A 21922-nucleotide genomic window follows, 5' to 3' on the forward strand; every position below is an offset into this window, starting at 1 on the left:
CGAACGTGAGGAGACCAGACTGGGGTTCAAGAGAAAGGTGTGGGGTCCCCTTCACAGAACACTGACAAATCATGGGAGTGGGGAGGGTGGAGGAAAAGAGAAGCCTGCTGGAGCCCAGCCCCGGGGCCCACCCACCTTGAGGGCTCTGGAAGAGGAAGAACAGAGAAGCAGAGAAACAGAAGGGACCCCAAGAAAGACTGATGTCACAGGACTAAGACCAGGAGAACAATGGAGGGAAATACAGGACGGAAGCGGTCCCTGTGTGCCAGACTATAAAATGCTAACCCCAGAGTCATTCTTCAAGCGGTAAACTCCTCAAAAGAAACTGACGATTGAACCATTTTCTGGTTCACATCTCTTTCATTGTGCGCACAAGAATGGGAGGAATATGTCTTTTGTATTGTTCTATAGCTGACATTTCTTAGTGGTTGTTTAATAACAGCAGAAGAACAATGCTCTGATGGTATTATTTTAGGCTTTCTATTGTTGCTTTTGCTTATTTGAGCCCAAGAACTCAAAACACCCAATCTGCCTGAGAGACATTTTAATGAGGCTAATCCTTGTCCAGTCTCTGGATCCGTTGTTAGAACAAACATCGTATACCTCAAGACAAGTGCTGTAAATTATTCACTGACTGATGCCCCCTCCATCTCTAAAAGGATTTGTCTCAGCAGGTCATTTGTGGGTTCAGTTTGTCTGCAAAATCTCTACCAGTTCTAACCTAGATGACCAAACTTGTTCAGTGATGGCCATCCCCCCCAGTTCCAAGAAATCTGAAGACAGCCTTGTTAATGGATAATGCAGGGCTTTGGGAATTCCCCCATGCCCTTGCCCCAGTGCGGGGAGGTGTGCTCGGTCAGCTCCTAAAGGCACTCCTGCCTACAATCAGTCATCCGTGCTGCACCTCTGCAGACATCCCCATCCACCTGCCACCTCTGGAGGGGGCCTTTGGTTGAGCTGGGGTCTTATCGCCTCTCTCCTAGACCTCCGTGTGTCTCCACCCCTCCCAGGGGAAAGTTCAGATAGCACGCCTGTTAGTCATACAAGCAATGGCATCCTGGTACCTCCAAGGAAGGAACCTTAAGGGCTTCTTTACATGCAAAGACAGCCTGATTTGTGAAAGGGCCAAGGAAGAGCTATCCAACCTTCTGAGTATGATGCACAGGACAATTCATATGAAAACAAGAGGCCAGGTCTATGGCTCCCATTCCTTCCTCAGAGTCAGAGGTGGGATAGCCTCCTGGAAGTTTCCTCTGAGCTCCCCAAAGCTAGCTTAGGTGCTCCTATGGCCCTAGGTTTACCCTGACTGTAGCGTTTACCAGCCTGAGTTGTATCTGCCTGTTTCTTTCTCAGTACTTCTCAGGAGACCACAGCCTTCCTGGGGGAGGAGGGTGGGCCCCACTCACCAATGCAGGGCCAGTGCCTGGCGGGGGGTGTGGCCTGAAGATGTGCTCAAGGCACATGTGTGGGATGAAGGCAGGAAGGATGGATGGGGGGTGGGGGAGCAGTTCTGCCAGGGAAACTGAGGCAGGGGGTTACCAAGTCCTCTGAAATCACCTGCTTAATCAGAGCAGACACAACATTTAGGATCCTCCGGTCTCTAAACCACACTTGTTCTCTGTGTGTGTGTGTGTGTGTGTGTGACTACACCATGAACATACACACTAATAATTCTAGAAGTGCACACTCACACACACACAGGCTAGGCACACTGTTTCTCCCGGTTGGTATTAGAGGTGCTCCCCTGCATCCTGATCCAGTTCCACGCATGAAGAACACAACGATTTAGATTATATCTTCACCAAGCTCACTCCTGAGATACTGGGTTCATGTCGCTGTCACTGGGACTAGGTCAAAAAGCAGCCTTCTCTTTGAAATTACACTCCCAGCGGAATGTGGTCCACGTTCATATCAGAATTAAACATCCATCTGAGTTCTAGGTCATTCCGTCTCACAGTGGTGACTAATGGTCTGGAGATGCCAACACCCTACTCGGGCATCACCACACTTTGGCGAAAGTTCACATTTCTGATCCTGAAAAATAATTTGTGAAGAAGCATCGAACAGACCAGTTGGAGGGGGGAGTTTGGAGGCTGCAGGAGGAAGAATTCATCAAGCACGTGGCTGCGTACCCCAGAACCGAGGACCCTCAACCGCAGCACTAGGGGCACAGTTTTGTCTTAGGTCTGTACCCGATTCCTCCTTCCTTGGCAAAGGAAGAAAAGTCGGGGAGGGGAGTGGGGGGGGAGGAAAAAACATCACTGGCTTAGAAAACCCACCCACCGGTAAATGCACAGTATGGCCATAGCAGATATGATCAAATATAAGATCAAACAGCCTTTCATGTGAATAATAATAATAGTAAGTACAATCTCTGCCTGGCACCTAGTAGGTGACGTTTGGGTGTGTCAATGCAGGTAACACAGATTCAGATATTCCAAAAAAGCAGGTAATCCAAGAATCATTTTTACTGGCTTCTGAATTAGGATTTGATTGACTGGCAGCATCTTATCATTCAAAATGCATTTTTAAATGATATTCTGCTTGGATCAATATGGAAATTATTTCAACTTTTTGGTATCCCTAACAGCTGATTTTGGAAGGAGGTAAGCAAAAAAAAAAAAAAACGAACAAAAAAATGCTACTGATGGTGTGAAAAGTGAGACAAATTTTAAAATGAGCCAGATATTATTTTTAAATGGATTTTCTTATACAGCCGTAAGTTATGTTCAAATTAATAAATTTTCTCTCTCTGAATAAACCAGGGAAAATATGGCAAAATGATAATACCCATTAAGTCAACTGGTGATCAGAGGGTGTCCACATGCCAGGTCTCTTAAAACATTACATGAGATTTGAAGCATACAGCAGAGCCAGGACAGGGACGTACAAGGAAAGTAAAATAAGCCCAAACTCAACAGGAATGAGTTTGATTTCCCACTCACTGAGTGGCTCATTTTTCAAAGTCCTGGCTATTTGAAAAGCCGGCTCTCATAATTGGCTTGGCTTTGCTAATATTATCGATCAGAAAATCCAAAATCCAAACAGAGTTTCATATTTCCAAATAGAGAACCTTCTCTCATTTCCTTGCCATCTCTCCTTGGAAATGTTAAATCTTTGGGTCAATAGTTCTAGACCCAAAGAAAGTGCTCTAGAGCCGCCTCCTTTGGAAGTATTTTGTCATCGTGACCCCAGAGTGTTTAAATAACCGACTAGGGTGCCTGGCTAGACTCTGGGCTGGGAGGAACAATCTGAAGTTAACTGCTTGTGTCATCATTAGGCCTTTCCATACCTAGTGACACAGCTGCCAGCAAAGAGCCAGACTCTCAATTGCAAGACACGTATGCATATCACCAGTTTATTCTGGCAAGTAACAGTTAATAATTTATATACAATTAACTGAAGTCAGTGAGCATCATTCTTCCTGAAGAGAAGAAAAAACAAAATACAAACAAACAAAACAAACAAACAAAAAAACTAAGAGCAAAATCAGGATGTGAAACAAGGGTAAGTGGGAAATGCCGAAAGTAGAAACATCATTTTTAAATATTTGGGGAGGGGGGCATGCAAAATGTGTTGAGAAGCACACCTTCCCAGGCTTTTGTCTACAAGGCTGTGACACTGGGAAACAGCTGAGGTTTTTACTCCGTCTGAGGGGAAGGAAAAAAGCAAAGAACAACAGTACATCAGGGACCGTCTAGAGCTGGACGCCTTTCCTTGTGCAAACCGAGCTCCCAGATCCTTTCCGGGCAAGCGCACAGCCGGAGGAAATGAAAACGAGGAAAACAATCTGTGCACAGAACAATGAGATGGAGTTTCATTTTGGTTTCACACTCAAATATAATGTGGTTATAAATGTTTTACTATATTAGTAACAGTCATCGAGTCGAGTATGGAAACGTTTGAAAGCTGCACGACAGAAAAGCTCCTCTGCTGTCCCTTAGCGTGCTGCAGCGACAGCAAAGTCGTGGGAAAGCAAAGATACAGCTGTTTCCAGGCAAACGGCCCAGGACTGTTCAGCATCAACCACCAGAGTCTCCAAAGCTCCAGAGTAACACGCCCAAAGCGACTCCCGGGCACATGTGTGGGGCTCCGAACAGCACGGGGCGCGCGTGTCCGGCCCTCCGGCCCCCGGCCCACTCGGGCGCCCGGGGCAGGTGAAGGCGCCCGACGGCCGGGCGTCCCCGAGGTGCGAGTTCAAATCCCCCTGACTCCCGGGCACCCTCACCCCGCGAGGGGCGCACCAAATTCTGCTCGCCCGCCCCCGGCCCCGAGGAGTCCCCTGACTCGCCCCTACCCAGCCCACAACAAAGGAGGCTCCCTAATGGATGCGCGACCGCAGCCCACGGGGGTCCCCGGCGGGGACCGGCCGCGAAAGTGCGCCCGGCTGTGCCGCGCGCGACCCCCGGGCCCGGAGGGCGGCTCCGGCCGGGGACAAAGGGGCCGCGCGGGGCGCCGGGGCGCAGGGCGGGACGCCGGGAGCCGAGCCGGCCGGGACTCACCTTCGCGGCGGCCCGGCTGCTCTCCTCGTGAAGCAGGAGGGCGGCGGGCAGCAGCAGCCAGACGCCGAGCCGGGGCCCCATGGTGGCGCGCCCGGGGCGGCGGGGATCGGCGGCGGACGGCGGGGCCCGGCGCCCGGGCTCTTGGGGGCGGCGGCGGGCGGCTCACTCTCGCAGGGCCCGGACTCGAGCGCGGCGCACCGTCCCGGGCGCGGCAGCTCGCGGCGGAGACCTGAGCGCGACCAGGCGAGCTCCCCAATTTGTTGGCGCTGCCCCTCCCCTCGGCGGCGCGGGGCGGGCGGTGCCTCGAAGGGGGAGGACCCTTCGGCGCGGGTAAGAGGCAGCAGGAGCGCGCGGCCGGGGGATTGTGGCCGCCGCGCGCCGGGACGCAGGGCTCCGCGCTCTGCACCCACCGCCGCCGCTGCCCGCCCCGCGCCCCTCGCTCGCCGAACCGGCGGAGGTCGGCCCGGGGAGGCCGGGAGGGCGGCTGCGCTGCTCGTGCCGCAGGAGGCGCTTCTGGAGGGCGGAGGCGCGCGGGCGGCAGCCACTGAAGCCGGGCCTGAGGTAAGAGCGGCCCTGGGACGCCGAGCCCCGGGCGGAGGGCAGGGACTCGCACGCCCCGTGAAGCTCGGGCTGCGCGCCCGGCTCTCGGAGTGGGAAGGGGGAGAGGATGGAGCGGAGGCTGCTGAGCGGCCCCATCCGGGCCTAGGTGGGCAGGCTGCCCTCTCCCCTGCCTCGTCGCGGGGCGGCTCCCGGTCACCCCCGGCAAGAGGCGGGGACGCGCCCCGCTTTCCCTTGTCCCGCAGACGGAGGCGGGCGGCGACGAGGCTCCCTCCCCAGCCGGACTAAGCCCTCTTTGTCTCGTCTTCCAGGCTAGGAGGGACGGATCGGAGCCCTGAGGGGCCGAACTGGGAGCATGGACCGAGACCAGCGCGCGGCGTCGCGCCCTGCCCTGCGGCGGTAAGCGACTTGCTGCCTGTCCCTGGGTCCCGCGCGCGTGTGCTTTTCGGAATTTCCAAGCCGGGGCCGCACACTCACGGCGCTCTTCCCCCCTCTCCCATCCAGGTGGCTACTGCTGGGAGCTGTGACAGTGGGGCTCCTGGCCCAGGGCGTCCTGGCGGTAAGTCCTGGCTCCCGTTCCGGGCCGATTCGCGTGCCGGGGAGAGCGGTGGGGACACCGAGTGGCCTTGCCAGAAGGCCACTCGTGCGTGCGCACCTGAGCGTGTGTCCGTGTGTGTGTGTGTGCCTGGGTGTCCCCTGCGCCCCCTACCCAGCCCAGGCTCTGAGAAAGCACGCCTTCCCCGCCCCTCATCCCCGAGAGCTCCCGTGTGCCGTCCCTTGGGGCCCCCTTCAATCCTGTGCGTTACTGGCGTCGGCTCTTCCTTGGGAACCAATAATTTAAAACATGGCTCGCGGCATCCTTTCCCCTCGTTTGAGCAAAGCCCGTCGTTAGAAGCAAAGCTCAGCCTTAGAATCGAGGCGGTCAAGACACGTGGCCCTGGGGCGCCAGGCTTCGGGGGAGAATAGCTTGCGTGGCATCAGAAGCTGGTGTCGGAGGTCCTGCCCTTGGCAGAGTTTTCCGTTCTTTTGAATGAGAGGCTCTGGGGGAATGGGCGGGGCGAGGAGGACCGGGCGACTTTGTATTGGTGTCGCTGAGAGGGAACAATGGCAGAAAACACCGTTTTCTTGCAAGACGCGCTCTGGCCCCGGGAAAGCCAGGATGGGGCTGCTAAGTCTCCCACGGGGACCCTGTTTACCAGGTCCCCCTCCAGCCCAGCCCCGCCATTCAAGGTGACCCTGCCAGCATTGCCAGGCAGTCCCCGCCTGCTGATTGCACTATGGGATTTTGTACTTGGCAGCAGCAGCCACTTTGGTTGAACTTCGTGTGGCGTGGCTGAGCTGTCACAGCTTTGCCGGGTCCCTTGAGCTGAGGACCCAGATGTTTAAACTGCAGCTGAAGATCCAGGGGACTTACCAGGTGTCCCGGACCCCACCCTCCCTTCCTCTGTCTGATAGAATATGGTGGCACCTGATCTCCCAGGTGGCTCAGTCAAGAGACCCCCCCCCCATCCGCACTCTGGGTAGAGTGTACACAGGCACAGCGGGCAGCTGTGTTCACGGTTTGCATTGAATTCTGTTATTTTCACATTGTTCCATCCTCACATAAAACAAACGAGGATTTTCAAGGCTGTGAGTGAGGAAGTGCTATCCTAGCTTGGGAAGGAACCTCTAGCCTCACTTTTCTGCTGCAGTTCAGGGCCCAGATTGGGAGTCAGAAGAGGAGTCCATAGACTTTGACCGGAACATTCCAGGCCAAAGTTTTCTTAAAGCTCCGGGCTGTCTCCCTTTCCTTTCCACACGTCCTGGTTTAAGAAGATCAGAGCCTAGAAATTTAAACCAGCCCATTGGCCTTTATGGGTCCTTATGCACACACGACATACAGGACTTGGCGCAGAGCTGGGAGCCAGGGCAATTCATGCGCGTGCACGCACACACACACATGCACGCGTGCACACACACACGCACGCACACATGCGTGCGCACACGCACACACACTCAGAGAAGGAGGAGGAGGTCCCTGCAAAGGAAAGTGCCCAATCCTATTGAGATTGTGCGTTGGTTGTGCTCACTCTCCCACACCCCTTCGTCCCCTAGAACCACTTTTATAACATCAGTGTTTTCCTTCCTGAGAATGATGAGGATCTTATCTGGCATTGATCCTAAAAGTGGTGGAAAGGGCGTCATGTCAGAAGACCTAGGTGCTAAAGGCAGCTCTGCCCTGGTCTCATAAATCCTGAGCCCGCATTTCCATACGTTGAACAGAAGAGAATATCCCCCAGCCTATTACATGTAATATACCTCTGTGCCTCCCTCCAAAGCCTCTTAGATGCTGCATACTCATCTGAGTCTCTGCTCCCTGATCCTTGGATGGGACCCAGAGCATTTATTGCCTATAGCAGTGCTTCTCAGAGGAAAGTCCTGGGACCCCTACACTCACCTGGAAAGGCTGGTTAAAAACTCAGACCTCTGATCCACATCTCAAATCCTCTGATCAGACTTTCGGGGGTGGAGCCTGGGAGTCTGCATTCCCACTTGATGCTAAAGTTTGGGAACCACTGAGTTAAGAGTATTGGGTTGGAAGGCATTGGAGTCACTTGCCAGTTTATGGCATTTCTAAATCTGCAGATGCAAACAGATACTTCTGAGTCATTTTACTAGAGACACATCAATATGTATTATTCAACAATCATGGAATTTATGATGGCCCACAATGGATGTTCCACTTACTAGCTTCTTATTGACCACTGGCTTTAAGAGCTGTTACTCAAGAAATAATGCCTTAATCTTTAACTATATTTATTTAAAAAATTTTCCTCATTGTGGCAAGTCCAGCTCCTGCCCTATTTGTCTGCCACACTCAAGAATCCTGTGTCTTTGCCCGTTTGTGCCAAAGAGACTTCCCAGGGGTCGGTCGATTCAGTGAAAAGGGCTGCTCACTGTAGCTTGAAGAGTTTTGTAGCAGAAGCAACGGAAAATGGGTAGCAGAGATGGTAAATAATTATTTAATGAATACTTGCCATGTGCCAGTTTTTGTGCCGTAATCCATCTAAGCTTCATAGGAAAACACACCTACCTGAGTAGGTAACTTTTATTACCCCCATTTTACAGATAAGAAAACAGGCACAAAGAGTTTAAACACCTTGCCCAAGGTGTCTCTCTTTGTAAGCAGCAGATCTGAACCCAGGCAGCTCCCCACTGCTTGGTTTCCCAGGGGCAGAACTGTTACGTAAGTCAACTACTGATTTTCAGTAGTTGAGTGTCCTGGTTGCGCTTTCCTTGCTCTGGACAGAGATGAGTAGAACAAAGCCCACCCACTGGTTTCTGGGAAGGGGAGTCCCCCTCCACCTCCTCTCCTGCTTTGCTCTGAAGAGCAGGAGCCCAGAGCAAGGGAGACCCAGCACGATCTGGTGGCCAGAGGGAGAGAGGACGGCAGCAGTCCCCTGGCAGCCTGGGCTCGGGACCCAACGTGGGTACACGCACCCTGGATGTGTGGCACCCTGTCTTCAGGCTGCCTTCCTGCCGCTGCCCGGCCTGAGGGCACGTGAGACAGCCCGTCCTAAATGGCCACCATCCCAGGCTTTGAAGGCAGGTTGCCCGGGGCTCATGAGCCCCTGTACCGCACTATTGCTCTTATCTCAAGACGTGGGGCTGCAGCCTTGAAGGTCTAAGAGAGCAGCCCTGTGCCATTCTGGGGGGAAGAGAATTCCAGAGAACAGAGACCTTCCTGGAGATCAAATGTGCTGTGGGCTGGGCTGACCTCCTGAACTCAGTCAGGGGGAGCTTAGATTCTCCAGGTATGAGGAGGCAGCCAGGAGAGCTGGACACACAGGTCCTGTATGCCCCGGGAGATGCTGGGCTCCAGACTGCCTTCCCACCAGCTCAGATTTCCAGGGCTCCAGGCTCTGGAAAATTCTCTTGCCACTCCTGCATACTGCCACACCTTTCCCTGCCCCCAAGGAAAGAAAAGAAAAAGAAGGAATATGCTTTTTTTTTGAATTTTTGAAGTTTATTTATTTTTTTATACAGCAGGTTCTTATTAGTCATCTATTTCATACACATCAGTGCATACATGTCAATCCCAATCTCCCAATTCATCCCACCACCACCACCCGCCCCCCCGCCACTTTCCCCCCTTGGTGTCCATACATTTGTTCTTTACATCTATGTCTCTATTTCTGCCCTGCAAACTGGTTCATCTGTACTATTTTACTAGGTTCCACATATATGCGTTAATATACGATATTTTTCTCTTTCTGACTTACTTCACTCTGTATGACAGTCTCTAGATCATCCACATCTCTACAGATGACCCAATTTCGTTCCTTTTTATGGCTGAGTAATATTCCATTGTATATATGTACCACATCTTCTTGATCCATTCGTCTGTCGATGGACATTTAGGTTGCTTCCATGACCTGGCTATTGTAAATAGTGCTGCAGTGAACATTGGGGTGCATGTGTCTTTTTGAATTATGGTTTTCTCTGGGTATATGCCCAGTAGTGGGACTGTGGGGTCATATGGTAATTTTATTTTTAGTTTTTTAAGGAAACTCCATACTGTTCTCCATAGTGGCTGTATCAATTTACATTCCCACCAACACTACAAAAGGGTTCCCTTTTCTCCACACCCTCTCCAGCATTTCTTGTTTGTAGATTTTCTGATGATGCCCATTCTAACTGGTGTGAGGTGATACCTCACTGTAGTTTTGATTTGCATTTCTCTAATAATTAGTGATGTTGAGCAGCTTTTCATGTGCTTCTTGGCCATCTGTATGTCTTCTTTGGAGAAATGTCTGTTTAGGTCTTCTGCCCATTTTTTGATTGGGTTGTTTGTTTTTTTAATATTGAGCTGCATGAGCTGTTTATATATTTTGGAGGTTAATCCTTTGTCCGTTGATTCGTTTGTAAATATTATCTCCCATTCTAAGGGTTGTCTTTTCGTCGTTTGTAGTTTCCTTTGCTTTGCAAAAGCTTTTAAGTTTCATTCGGTCCCATTTGTTTATTTTTGTTTTTAGTTCCATTACTCTAGGAGGTGGATCAAAAAAGATCTTGCTGTGATTTATGTCAAAGAGTGTCCTTCCTATGTTTTTCTCTAAGGGTTTTACAATCTCCAGCCTTACATTTAGGTCTCTAATCCATTTTGAGTTTATTTTTGTGTATGGTGTTAGGGAGTGTTCTAATTTCATTCTTTTACATGTAGCTATCCAGTTTCCCCAATGCAGAAGAGACTGTCTTTTCTCCATTGTATATCCTTGCCTCCTTTGTCATAGATTAGTTGACCATAGGTGTGTGGATTTATCTCTGGGCTTTCTATCCTGTTCCATTGATCAGTATTTCTGTTTTTGTGCCAGTACCATATTGTCTTGATTACTGTAGCTTTGTAGTATAGTCTGAAGTCAGGGAGTCTGATTCCTCCAGCTCCGTTTTTTTCCCTTAAGACTGCTTTGGCTATTCGGGGTCTTTTGTGTCTCCATACACATTTTAAGATTTTTTGTTCTAGTTCTGTAAAAAATGCCACTGGTAATTTGATAGGGATTGCATTCAGTCTGTAGATTGCTTTGGGTAGTATAGTCATCTTCACAATATTGATTCTTCCAATCGAAGAACATGGTATATCTCTCCATCTGTTTGTGTCATCTTTGATTCCTTTCATCAGTGTTTTATAGTTTTCTGAGTACGGGTCTTTTACCTCCTTAGGTAGGTTTATTTCTAGGTATTTTATTCTTTTTCTTGCAATGGTAAATGGGAGTGTTTCCTTAATTGCTCTTTCAGATTTTTCATCATTAGTGTATAGGAATGCAAGAGATTTCTGTGCATTAATTTTGTATCCTGCAACTTTACCAAATTCATTGATTAGCTCTGGTAGTTTTCTGGTGGCATCTTTAGGATTCTCTGTGTATAGTACCATGTCATCTGCAAACAGTGACAGTTTTACTTCTTTTCCAATTTGTATTCCTTTTATTTCTTTTTCTTCTCTGATTGTCATGGCTAGGACATCCAAAACTATGTTGAATAATGGTGGCGAGAGTGGACATCCTTGTCTTCTTCCTGATCTTAGAGGAAATGCTTTCAGTTTTTCACCCTTGAGAATGATGTTTGCTGTGGGTTTGTTGTATATGGCCCTTATTATGTTGATGTAGGTTCCCTCTATGCCCACTTTCTGGAGAGTTTTTATCATAAATGGGTGTTGAACTTTGTCAAAAGCTTTTTCTGCATCTATTGAGATGATCATATGGTTTTTCTCCTTCAATTTGTTAATATGGTGTATCACATTGATGGATTTGCATATATTGAAGAATCCTTGCATCCCTGGGATAAATCCCACTTGATCATGGTGTATGATCCTTTTAATGTGCTGTTGGATTCTGTTTGCTAGTATTTTGTTGAGGATTTTTGCATCTATATTCATCAGTGATATTGGTCTGTCATTTCCTTTTTTTGTAGTATCTTTGTCTGGTTTGGGTATCAGGGTGATGGTGGCCTCACAGAATGAGGTTGGGAGTGTTCCTTCCTCTGCAATTTTTTGGAAGAGTTAGAGGAGGATGGGTGTTAGCTCTTCTCTAAATGTTTGACAGAATTCACCTGTGAAGCCATCTGGTCCTGGACTTTTGTTTGTTGGAAGATTTTTAATCCCAGTTTCAATTTCATTACTTGTGATTGGTCTGTTCATATTTTCTACTTCTTCCTGGTTCAGTCTTGGAAGGTTATACCTTTCTAAGAAATTGTCCATTTCTTCCAGGTTGTCCATTTTCCTGGCATAGAATTGCTTGTAGTAGTCTCTTAGGATGCTTTGAATTTCTGTGGCGTCTGTTGTAACTTCTCCTTTTTCATTTCTAGTTTTATTGATTTGAGTCCTCTCCCTCTAAAAAAGAAGGAATATGTTCTTAAGGTTTTCTCTTCTCCTTCCAATCAGCTTAATGCTAAGTTATGGAAAATGTACGGTGCTCACATTCTTTCCATGCTCGAGTTAAGACTCCTGGAGATCAGGTCTTTTGCAGAATTCCCTGGAGCTCTAGTCCAGTTGTTCAAAATCTGGGCCCCCAAGAAGAAGGGAAATATCACAATGTTCCTCCTCTGTTAATGGGAAAACAAGGAAATCTCCAGCTCTCTGGAGGCTCTTAAAGTAATTCTCCCTGCATGGCTTCTATGGCTTGGCCACAGTAAATAACACCAGGGATTTGTCATAGCATCCCAGAACAGATGCAGGTATAAGGGGGACCGAGGGACCACAGCTTTCCCACTGCCAGTGGGTATATTTAGAACCAGAGAGAGAGGGGAAAAAAAAAAGTGCAATTCAAGTAAAAAGTTCTAGAACAGAAAACAAAGATTTTGGTAAAATAATAAAAATCAAAGGATGGTCTGTCTTCCTGAGGAGAGGGTAAAGAAAAAAAAATGGGTGACTGGCTTCAATTAAGTAAGAGAGAAAATGCGAGAGAAAAACAAAAGTGCAATGGAGATAAACCTGATCGATGACGATTATGTAATGAAGATGTCAGTACTTAGAAGGTGGTGGTTTGGGAATGTCTTGTACTTTTAATCTGAAAAGGAATTTTCAGATTAGGAACCTCTGATTAGAGGACTTGAGAGGAAAATGTGAAGTCAGCCCCCCGCTGTAGCTGGTGGTGTCATCACCGGCGTGGAAGGTGGTAGGTAAGGTTGGGAACCGCGGCCTTGGCTGATTCGGCTTGTAAGCTGGACATTCTGCGCAGGGGCTGGTGGCCCCCAGGATTGGGGACCACACAGCAGTGGTGGAGGCAACCAAAGGCCACCCCAGAGTGGCTCCTAACTGGCTGGGTGACCCCAGAGCAAGTCACTTACCATTTTGAGGGAGGGTTGGCGTCCATCCATGCTGGGATGCTCCGGGCATTCAGTCACCCCGGTGAGTTGGAGAGTCAGAGCTGAGGATGGGGACCGCCCCCCTCAACCTGCCCCAGGCCCGTCCCTGGGCTCGGCCCTCACCAGTCCCAACTGTAAGGCTGGGAACGGGATGCTGTTCCAGGCTGGCATTTGGGCTGCTCCAGAGATGACTTAAAAATAAGTATGCTGCATGAGGCTTCTTATCTTTGGGGGTGGGGAGCTTCTGTAACCCAGTGAATGATACCTGATCAGCTGGGGCAAGAGGCCAGGCGGGTTATCTGGTGGTCACCTCCTGCCACCCCCCTGGTGGCTGCTCCCAGCGCTAAGGAGACTCTCCTGGGACAGGCCTGAATGACTCACTAACCTTGATTTCATCGCCTCCCTGGGGCTGTGTGATTTTTTTTTTTATTATCCATGAAAGAAGATTAGAAGGTGTCTAATCTTGGGGAGACTACGTGGGTTTCTCCAGCCCCCTCCACGCGGTCAGGCAGTGACTTTCAAGGGACGTGCGAGCAGCTCTGCCGCACCCACTAGATTCCGAGCCCCTGGGCGCCTGGACCTGGTCCCTGTGTCGGGGTCTCCCATCTCCTGCCGCTCCTGTTGTGCACTGGGTGTCCTGTTCCGATGGAGTCTGCTACCCTGCACGAGGCCGCCGTCTGAAGCAACAAGTTCTTTTGTCAAGAAAGTGCTCCTCTAAGTGCTGTGCGGTAGCCTGACTCGGATCCTGGAAGGGAGAGAGAGTATTGGTGGACAAACTGGTGCAGTTCTGATACAGTCTGTGGTTTCGTGAATGTGCTCATGTTCATTTCTAGTTTTGACGAAATGGGCCGAGGTTGTGTAAGATGTTGACATCACATCATCATGTCTGCGTGAAGGGTTGTATGGGGACTCTCCGAATTCTCTTTGCAACTTTTCAGCAAATATAACTCATTTCAGAATAAAAACCTGCCCTTGGAAGCCATGAATCAGTCACATCTGGCATGCATAATCCAGACAGGTGCAGAGTGAGCGGAGAAGCAGCAAGCTGTACGCTGGGGATCAGCAAAAGGGAGATAGTGTCCCCATGCTTTGCTCCGATAGAAAAAAGCAAACAAAAGGCACTTCTGTGTCCTTGGAAATCTAGCAGAAGTGGCCCCTGCCTGGGGAAAGGGCTTTTGTTCCCCTAACTTGGGTGGGGTTCTTTATGGGGAGAGGGGAGGGAAGGCGCCCCAACGGAGATTCCACAGCTTGGCGTCTCCGAGGGTCTCCAGGGCTGAGCTACAATGGCCTCCCTCTTCTTGACCGACTGACCAGAGCAGGAACACGGTTGCACAGTTGTTTCCTGAGCTCGAGATGGCACAGCAGGTTTGCAGGATGGTGTCATTTCCAGGAGGGCTTTTACATGCTCACACCTCTGGCTCACTCACTAATTTGTCAGGCCAGTGTCCCATCCATAGGGGCTGGCCGTGTGGGAAAGGAAAGCCCACCAGCAGCTTCTTGCCTGCCTAGGACACCCAGGGGACAGCGAGGATGAGAAAGTGGCACGTCCAGGGTCCCCAAGCCCCCCTCCACACGCGTTCCCTGCATTGCTACAGGCTGCTGCAGAATTTGGAGTGAGCAATCTCCAAGTGGCCACAACTTCTACTGCAGCTATGGGCTGGGGACAAGGGCCAGGAACAAGGATGGCCAACGGCCAGCGGCTGTCACCTGGCGCTTTTGCCTGTGTACCACCCTGCAGGAACGGAGCAGCCATTGCCAGCTCTGTTTTGCAGCTTCGCCCACGCCCAGTCTCTCTCCTCGAAGTAGCCTGAAAGCCCCGTGACCAGAAGGACACCCTTCCCCTGTCCTGTCAGAGGCCTCACGTAGCCAGTGTCAGAATCCCGCGCCCAGCTGGAGCCCCTGTCCTTGGAAATGAGCCATTGCAGAGTCTAATTAAAGTGCCCTCCAAAATTACCAGTAGAGAGCCAGGATTTTAAGTCATCATCCATAAGCCCTGTAGACATTAAGCGTTTGTCTTTTCTCACGTAATTTTATCCCCACTGGAATCTCTGCCACTACAGCCCAAGGCTTAGGGCACATGATGTCTTTCCTCCTGTCTCATTCACGGCTATATCATATGATCCAGGGCCTGAAACACAGCAGGCACCCAGTAAAGCATCTGTGCTGTATATGAGTGAAGGTATAGCAAGCTGAAAGTGCTGAAACAGACCTTCTGGATGAGAAGGACAGTCATGGAACAACTAGGAAAGATTAGATTAAAATGTAGTTTTTCTCGGTGTGGTTGTTTTTCCCCAATTAACTGCTACCCCCCACTGGCTAAAGCGCTCTGTACCTGATGATAAAGGAAGTGCTGATTTGTCTGTGAAAGATTTGCCTTTTTTCCGAGGGACTGTTTCAGGCCCACCCCTAAAATTCCTATTTTGCTGCTTTTGCCCACTTCAGTGATCTCCCATGTGGGAATTACAGAAGAATTACAGACTGATTTTCTGGTACCTGGTGGGAATTACATAACCGTGTGTTTTTCTGCGTGTTGAGCACTTTTGGGTGCGTGTCTGACTTTGTGGAGCGGTGTGGGCCCCATGAGAGCAGAGGAAAGGGCTTCTGCTTGTGGACACGGTCAAAGGCACGTGCTCCCTGGGATGCCTCCCAGGCTGCGGTTTGTCCATTAGAAAAAAGAGAGGCTATTATCAATGGCTGGGCAATAATAACTGCAAACTGATGTCAGGAAGAAGCGACACAGGGAACGGGGAGCCCTCCCGCCTCCTCTGCCCTCACCCCTGCCCCTGGCTCCAGGTTGGAGAAAAGGAGGGGTCCCCTGGGAGGGTGTTTGTGGGCTCCCCTGGGGTCAGCATAAGAAAGAGGAACCCCTAAGGAAGTTTCTAGCATTTCAGAACCCCAGGAACAGCTAAAATCTCCCACAGGGGAAACACAGCAATTTGGTGCCAGGAACTGATCCCAGCCACTGACACACATTAGCCGCTCAACACCCACAGTTCTGTGATTGTCCCACTTTACAGATGTGCAGACTGAGGCACACAGGTTAGGGCACTTGTTAAGGTCAATAAGGAATAAAGTTGGGAATGAAGCCCAGGACTGGCTGATTCCATAACCTCTGCTCTTAACCACAGTGCTAGGCCAACCAATCCCTAGCCATAGAGTATGTGTGCATACTCAAAATACGCCAAATGTTGGCTATGTAAAATATACATGTGTATATTATATGTAAATATATGTATATATTATTTATCTACATGGAATATAGATGGATGATAGACGGTAGATGATTGACAGAGAAAGACAGATATAGATGATAGATAAATTGATAGATGATAGATGGATAGATAGTAGATGGATGGAGAGATAGACAGATATGGAGATGAGAGAGAGAAATAAAGAACATAGAACACACACGCGCACACACGCGCGCCCTTTAGAGGACCCTAGCTCCTTTCTCCCCAAGGGCTGCCCAGGCAGGAGGAGAAGGACGGTCTCGAGGACGCATCGGGCAGACGTGTTCATTCTGGGGTCCCTCTGCAGAGAGGCTGACCTACAAGTGTGGATGACTAGAAGCTCCCAAACTCTGAGAAACAAAGACTAGAATGGCTGCATGAGGAAAGACCCCTGGAGGATGACCAAGGGGGACACACAAGCTGGCCGGGGGGTCCAATCAGCAGGACAGAGTCCCCAAACCCTTCTCCTTCTCCGGGTCCTTTTCAAACTCCCAGGCCGGGGAGATGAATGTTCCACAGGCACGTGGGGGGCAGAGGCATGCAAACACAGCATTGTCTCGGGGCAGATAGAGAGGCTGTTGGAAAATAGTTAGTCCTGGCCTGGAGAAAGATTTACTTAAACTCCCTGGGGAGTAAGAGACCTTCCTAAAATTACTTTAGCTGTGCAGGGGACCCCCGTGGACAGCAGTGTTATGATGACAGGCTCCATTTTTCCTGGACCAATGCCAGCTTCCCTACCTCGGGGTCTGCTTTCCCTGCTTTGTTTTCTGTTCTGATGTTTTTCACTGGAGTTCCCACATGCCAGCAGGTAGACAGGCGTGGTCTGTTAAAAAGCGTTGGAGCATCTGGGTTGCAGTCCAGTGACCAGGAAAAGCCACTTTCCCTTCTCTACCTCCTTTTCTTCATGTGTCAAACAGGAATGTTAGTATCTGTGTCACAAGTTCACAAGTTCATTGATGTGAAATCCGTTCGCCAAACAACACGTCTCGATTCTACTAGGACTAATGTTCACTCACAAGTTATGTACATCCATCCTCTCGTGGGCTCGGGGCTGTGTCCCAGAGGAGGACAGGCCAGGAGCAGCAAGCGGAATGCTCTGAGCACGTGCACGTGTGTGTGTATGCATGTGTTTGTGTCTTCGGGGTAGGAGTATCCAATTGTCTGATGGAATTTTTAAGTTAAACGTGCTGTCCATGAGGAGTGGGCAGCCCGCAGAGGCCCTACTTCAGAGGAGAGAAGAGCCATTGCGGGCTCTTTGCCGTGACACACATGCCATGCGTGTGACCCTGGGGACAGAGGAGAGGCGGGTCCCTGCTCAGACAGGCCCTCGGACACAGGCGGATGTGGCGTGGGCACATCAGGCCAGCGGGACTGAGGGATGTGGGAGGGGACCATGGGGAAGAAAGTTCTGGTCCTCACACTTCTGGGCGCCACGGGCACTGAACCCTGCCTGGTAGGGAGCATCTGTAATGCCAGGAGCCTGAGCTGGGGACACGCTCGCTGACGCTCCCATGTCCCCTTGGCGAGATGGGTGCAGGGTAGTCTTCCCAAAGCCTTTGGACAGTCGTTTGTATTTTCTTAAATTTGAAAAACACCCGCCAAGGGAAGAATGTTAATTTTAATTAAAGTTAGGTCAAGGTGTAACTAAATTATTTCCAGAACAAATGGAGAGACTTAGAAACAAAGACCATTTTGTTCGAAGAATTCTGAGACCCAAGTATCATTTAACAAAGCAAGAAAACTCTAGAAGCTTTGGTTTGGCAATGTGGCACAGAATACACACCAGAGAACCTTAGGAGAGGATGTCTTTCTCGAAGGAGCGGAGAGAACCCCCAGCCTTTGCCTAACAGGGCCTCAGCAGTGCTCACTCGCTGCTGTGGTTCCACAGCCAGGATGAACAGGACACACACCCACCCGTTTCCTCCTGAGCGCCCAGGTGGGCAAGGCCAGTGGGTGGCCTCAAACAAGGAAGAGTGCATCTGGAAATTCCAAGGGGAAAACCACCCCCTTCCCTTTCTTCCTTACTTGGTCACGGTCCGAATTGTAACAACCTTCCAAGCTGCAATGAAGGACCAAATACGGGCCTGAGATACTCTCCTTTCCTATGTGAAAAGCACCTTCCTTTCCTACAGCTCCCACCAGCTCTGGCAGCTTCCCTCCCTGCCCCGCCCCTCCTCTCCAAGACAATCTTAGCTCAGACAGGATTTCCTTCGTCTTAGTCATCAGCTTTTATGGCCCAGCCTCCCCCTTCCCGTTGCAAAACAAGGAATATTAGCAGCAAACAGTCTGAAATGATTTGTAAACCTTACCAGTGCATGTAGACATCAGTTTTTGTGTCTGCTTATCCATATCAAGATGCCAGAGGCTGGAAAAATCAATGCGTTTCTTGTTGTGAAGTCGCATGGTGCAGCAGTGATTTTTCAGCTGTCTGCCTTGGCTTTTGTGAAACTGCAGAAGAGCAAACACGTTCATTTTCATTGCAATCCTAAAAAGCTGCAAAGTTAAAGACAAAATGACAATTTGGGCAGAAATCATTCCTGTTTTAAAAGAAGGCTCGTCAAAGGAGGGGTCAGTTCAGCAACCTTTCTGGCTGGTAAGGGGTCTGTTTCCCAGCATCACAGAAGAACAGGCCTTCGAGGCATGATGTGAAGCATTCCTTAAAAGCCTTAACAGATTTCCTGGGATTTCGAAGGAGAATGTAGTCTTCATATTCTCCCAAGTGATTCTCTGAGGAACCAGAGCAACTCAATTACAGGAACAGTATGTACAGTTGCCGGGTCTGCACTTGATTAAAATGCAAGCCCAGCCAGGTCCCTCAGCTCTGGCTGCCTGTGCAGGGAGGAAAGTGTACCCCGAGCAGGGAAGGGACCCCTCCATCCAGTTATAAGTGGACACACACACACACACACACACCCGTCTCCCCTCACTCTCTCCCCTCGCAGCAGGAGTACTCGTATCAGCACATCCCTCTCCTTTTCCGCTTGATTGTTCTTGCCGGGAGATAGAAGACAAAAGCCAGCCTCTCCCAGTTCAAGTCAGTGGAGTCCCATCAAAGAAGCTGGGGAGAAAAGAAATACAAATATCTCTTTACAGATTCTATTTGCCTCTTTTTCACCCCCATTCCAAAATTTCTTCACGGACACCCTGTGCCCTTCTAGGTGTAAAACTTTGCTCAAAAGTGGATCTGACAGCAGTTACTCACGTGCAGAATTTGCCTCTAGTTTCCTATGAAATCAGTGGACCTCGGCCCGTCAGGAGGTGAGAATGACCCGGGGAGCTTTGTGAAATTGTGAGTGAGCTGCTGCCGGGTTGGCAGGGGGGGCAGGCATCTGGGTTAAGCAGTGTCTGTCAGCCTGGCTGCCGTCGCCATCACCTGGGGGATGCTCCAGAATGCTGGTGGGGGGCCCAGCCCCGGGGACACCCTCAGGTGACTTAAGGGAATTTCAAAGCCACGCCGAGACCGGCTCGCCCTTTAAGTTCGAGAGGCCGATTTGCTCTGTTCACGAAGTTCTCCAGCCCTGGGCCCTCCACCCTCCGAACGCAGCCCCAGGCCCTGGGCCGCTGAGCAGCCTGGAGCCCTTCCGGCGCCTGGTGACCCGGCCCTTGGACCCCGGCTCTGCCACGTGGGTGGATTGGCGCCACAGCTGAGCCCCTGCGCTGTGATTCGCAAGTGAGCCTGAGCTCCTGCCCTGAGATTGGCGGGTGAGCCTGAGCTCCTGCCCTGTGATTGGCGGGTGAGCCTGAGCTCCTGCCCTGTGATTGGCGGGTGAGCCTGAGCTCCTGCCCTGTGATTGGCGGGTGAGCCTGAGCTCCTGCTCTGTGACTCGTGGGTGAGCCTGAGACCCTGAGCGGCGGCGACTGGCGAGCGATTTCTTTGCTTTTTCTTTTTCTTTTTGTGTTCAACTCTTTATTTTAGTAAAATCAGAAAAAACACAGCACATGCAGCGCTAGCACCTAAGACTAAAGCATCAAGCAATTACTAAACTTACAGTGACTTGAGGTTCGATGTTTACATTCAGCAAATTTAATTCCCTTCTTACTTACTGAAAATATTGCTGGCCGACAAAACTGAGTCTAAAAGTCACTGATTACGGCCATACACAAAGATAACCACGTGTTGGAGAACCGCAATATGCCAGACACTGAAAACCAAACAAAACAAAATATGTACTAAATAAAACTCTGAGAACCTTTGAAAATGTGGACACGTCACAGCAGTGTGTAGAAGTGTTTCGTTAATATTTTAAGACAAATGTATCAAAACCTTGGCATGTTATAATTTCAAGTTGCCAATTTTGTCTTAAATTTTGTCAGAAAGTTACAGCTACCTATATTGCCAATGCTGGGTCTGCTTAATTTGACTCGCGTTTAATAGGACTTAACATTAAAAGCTCACACTACCCTGAAATATTTTATTTCACATACGGTGACATTCAGTATTCAAGTGCCAGTGTTTTCGTACTGTCTTTTGGTCAGGTTTCTTTAAACTTTCAAGTAATCACTTTTAGGCTTACAAAAATAAATATTTGTCAAAATGTTCAATACATATTACACAAACTAGCAGCAAAAAGTATCTAAAATCTGTCGTGTGCAAATAGTTTTCTTCTCAACTATCATTCCATGGTCCCAAATAAAATTTTAGAATCTAGTTCCTAACACGCTGCGTCCAACAATTTCCAAGAGACAAAATAAGATTGGAAGTTTAAGGACGCATACACAAGACATATCATCTAAAATTCTCTGAGCGTACAATAAAATAAGTATTTTGTAAAACTTTATGGGCAAAATGTACAAGAGTCTAAATCTATACTAATTGAAATAGCACCATAACAAATGACCTCAGTACTGTCAAGTGCACCTACTTAATAAAGTTTTAGAACAAGGCACAGTACACTTGAAAATCTATTGCACTTTAAGAAATTTTTGCCGCCTTATGCCATTGTAAATATTAGTCTATAAAGATCACTATATTCCAACCACAAAATGAGCACAGAATTCCAAGTGGCAGAGGCATTTTTAGTTGGTGACCAATCATCTTTGGTCAAATTTAGCAGAAAGCGACTATAAATACAATGGAAACCTATGCAACTAAAATACATTAAAACTGCACTATATAGAAATAACACCTCGTGCAGTTTAGTACATATTGCCAACCTGTGTGATCTCAAGAATTTCAGAGTTTGTAGCTAGTCTGATTTACAAATTCTACAAGTGTAAGCCATTTTAACATTTCAGCGCAGCTTAAACAGAAAAAAGAGAATCTGCATTAAAATAAAAGCCTGCTGCATAATTCCTCCTGCTCTTATCCTCTTGACCAAAAAACATCAATACTAGCATGCATTAAAGACCAAAATCCAAGCAGGTCCTTAAAAGGACTGGTCACTGGCATGGTCAGCCATTCTACCACTTCAATTTTATTTATGGCAGGGATTCAAAACATCTAATTAGATGAAATTCCCCCTAAACACTTTTGTTATCAAAACTTTTAAACTTTTCCTATAATAATTTGCCCACATCTGCCTAGCTTAGAATTAGTAACCTAAACATTAAAAGAGGAATTGCTGTATTTACTTGCATTAACTTCGAAGAGTGCTTTGAAAAATGTATGGATGTATTCATACATGCCACCTCCTCATGACTGGAATGGCTTATTTAAAGACTACAAGTGCCTATCCAGGATAGAGTGAGCAAGTCAGAACTTCAGCTTAGTACAGTCTGCCACATTAGAAACTAATTCTACTGTAAGGTGTTTTCCTACCCTCTGTGCAAGTATCAAAAAGTCCTAACGCAGGAGAC

At 49.1% G+C, this 21922-nt stretch overlaps 2 protein-coding genes across 3 annotated transcripts in view; one reads left to right on the forward strand and one right to left on the reverse strand.

Moving 5' to 3' along the window:
* The window catches only part of COL4A1 (collagen type IV alpha 1 chain), a 160317-nt gene extending 155602 nt beyond the window's left edge, over positions 1-4715 (reverse strand). For both annotated transcript variants that reach the window (XM_082602475.1, XM_082602474.1), the window contains exon 1: positions 4503-4715. In XM_082602475.1, the coding sequence (XP_082458601.1) occupies positions 4503-4583 (81 nt within the window). In that variant the 5' untranslated portion in view covers positions 4584-4715. The remainder of the gene's footprint in view (positions 1-4502) is intronic.
* Positions 4716-4925: 210 nt separating this feature from the next.
* The window catches only part of COL4A2 (collagen type IV alpha 2 chain), a 178402-nt gene continuing 161405 nt past the window's right edge, over positions 4926-21922 (forward strand). The window contains exons 1-3 of the mRNA XM_082602472.1: positions 4926-5063; positions 5372-5459; positions 5565-5619. Of these exons, the coding sequence (XP_082458598.1) occupies positions 5416-5459; positions 5565-5619 (99 nt within the window). The 5' untranslated portion in view covers positions 4926-5063; positions 5372-5415. The remainder of the gene's footprint in view (positions 5064-5371; positions 5460-5564; positions 5620-21922) is intronic.

Source organism: Mesoplodon mirus (genome assembly GCF_964341445.2).
Source record: "Mesoplodon mirus genome assembly, chromosome: 17".
In the NCBI taxonomy this organism is placed as follows: domain Eukaryota; kingdom Metazoa; phylum Chordata; class Mammalia; order Artiodactyla; family Ziphiidae; genus Mesoplodon; species Mesoplodon mirus.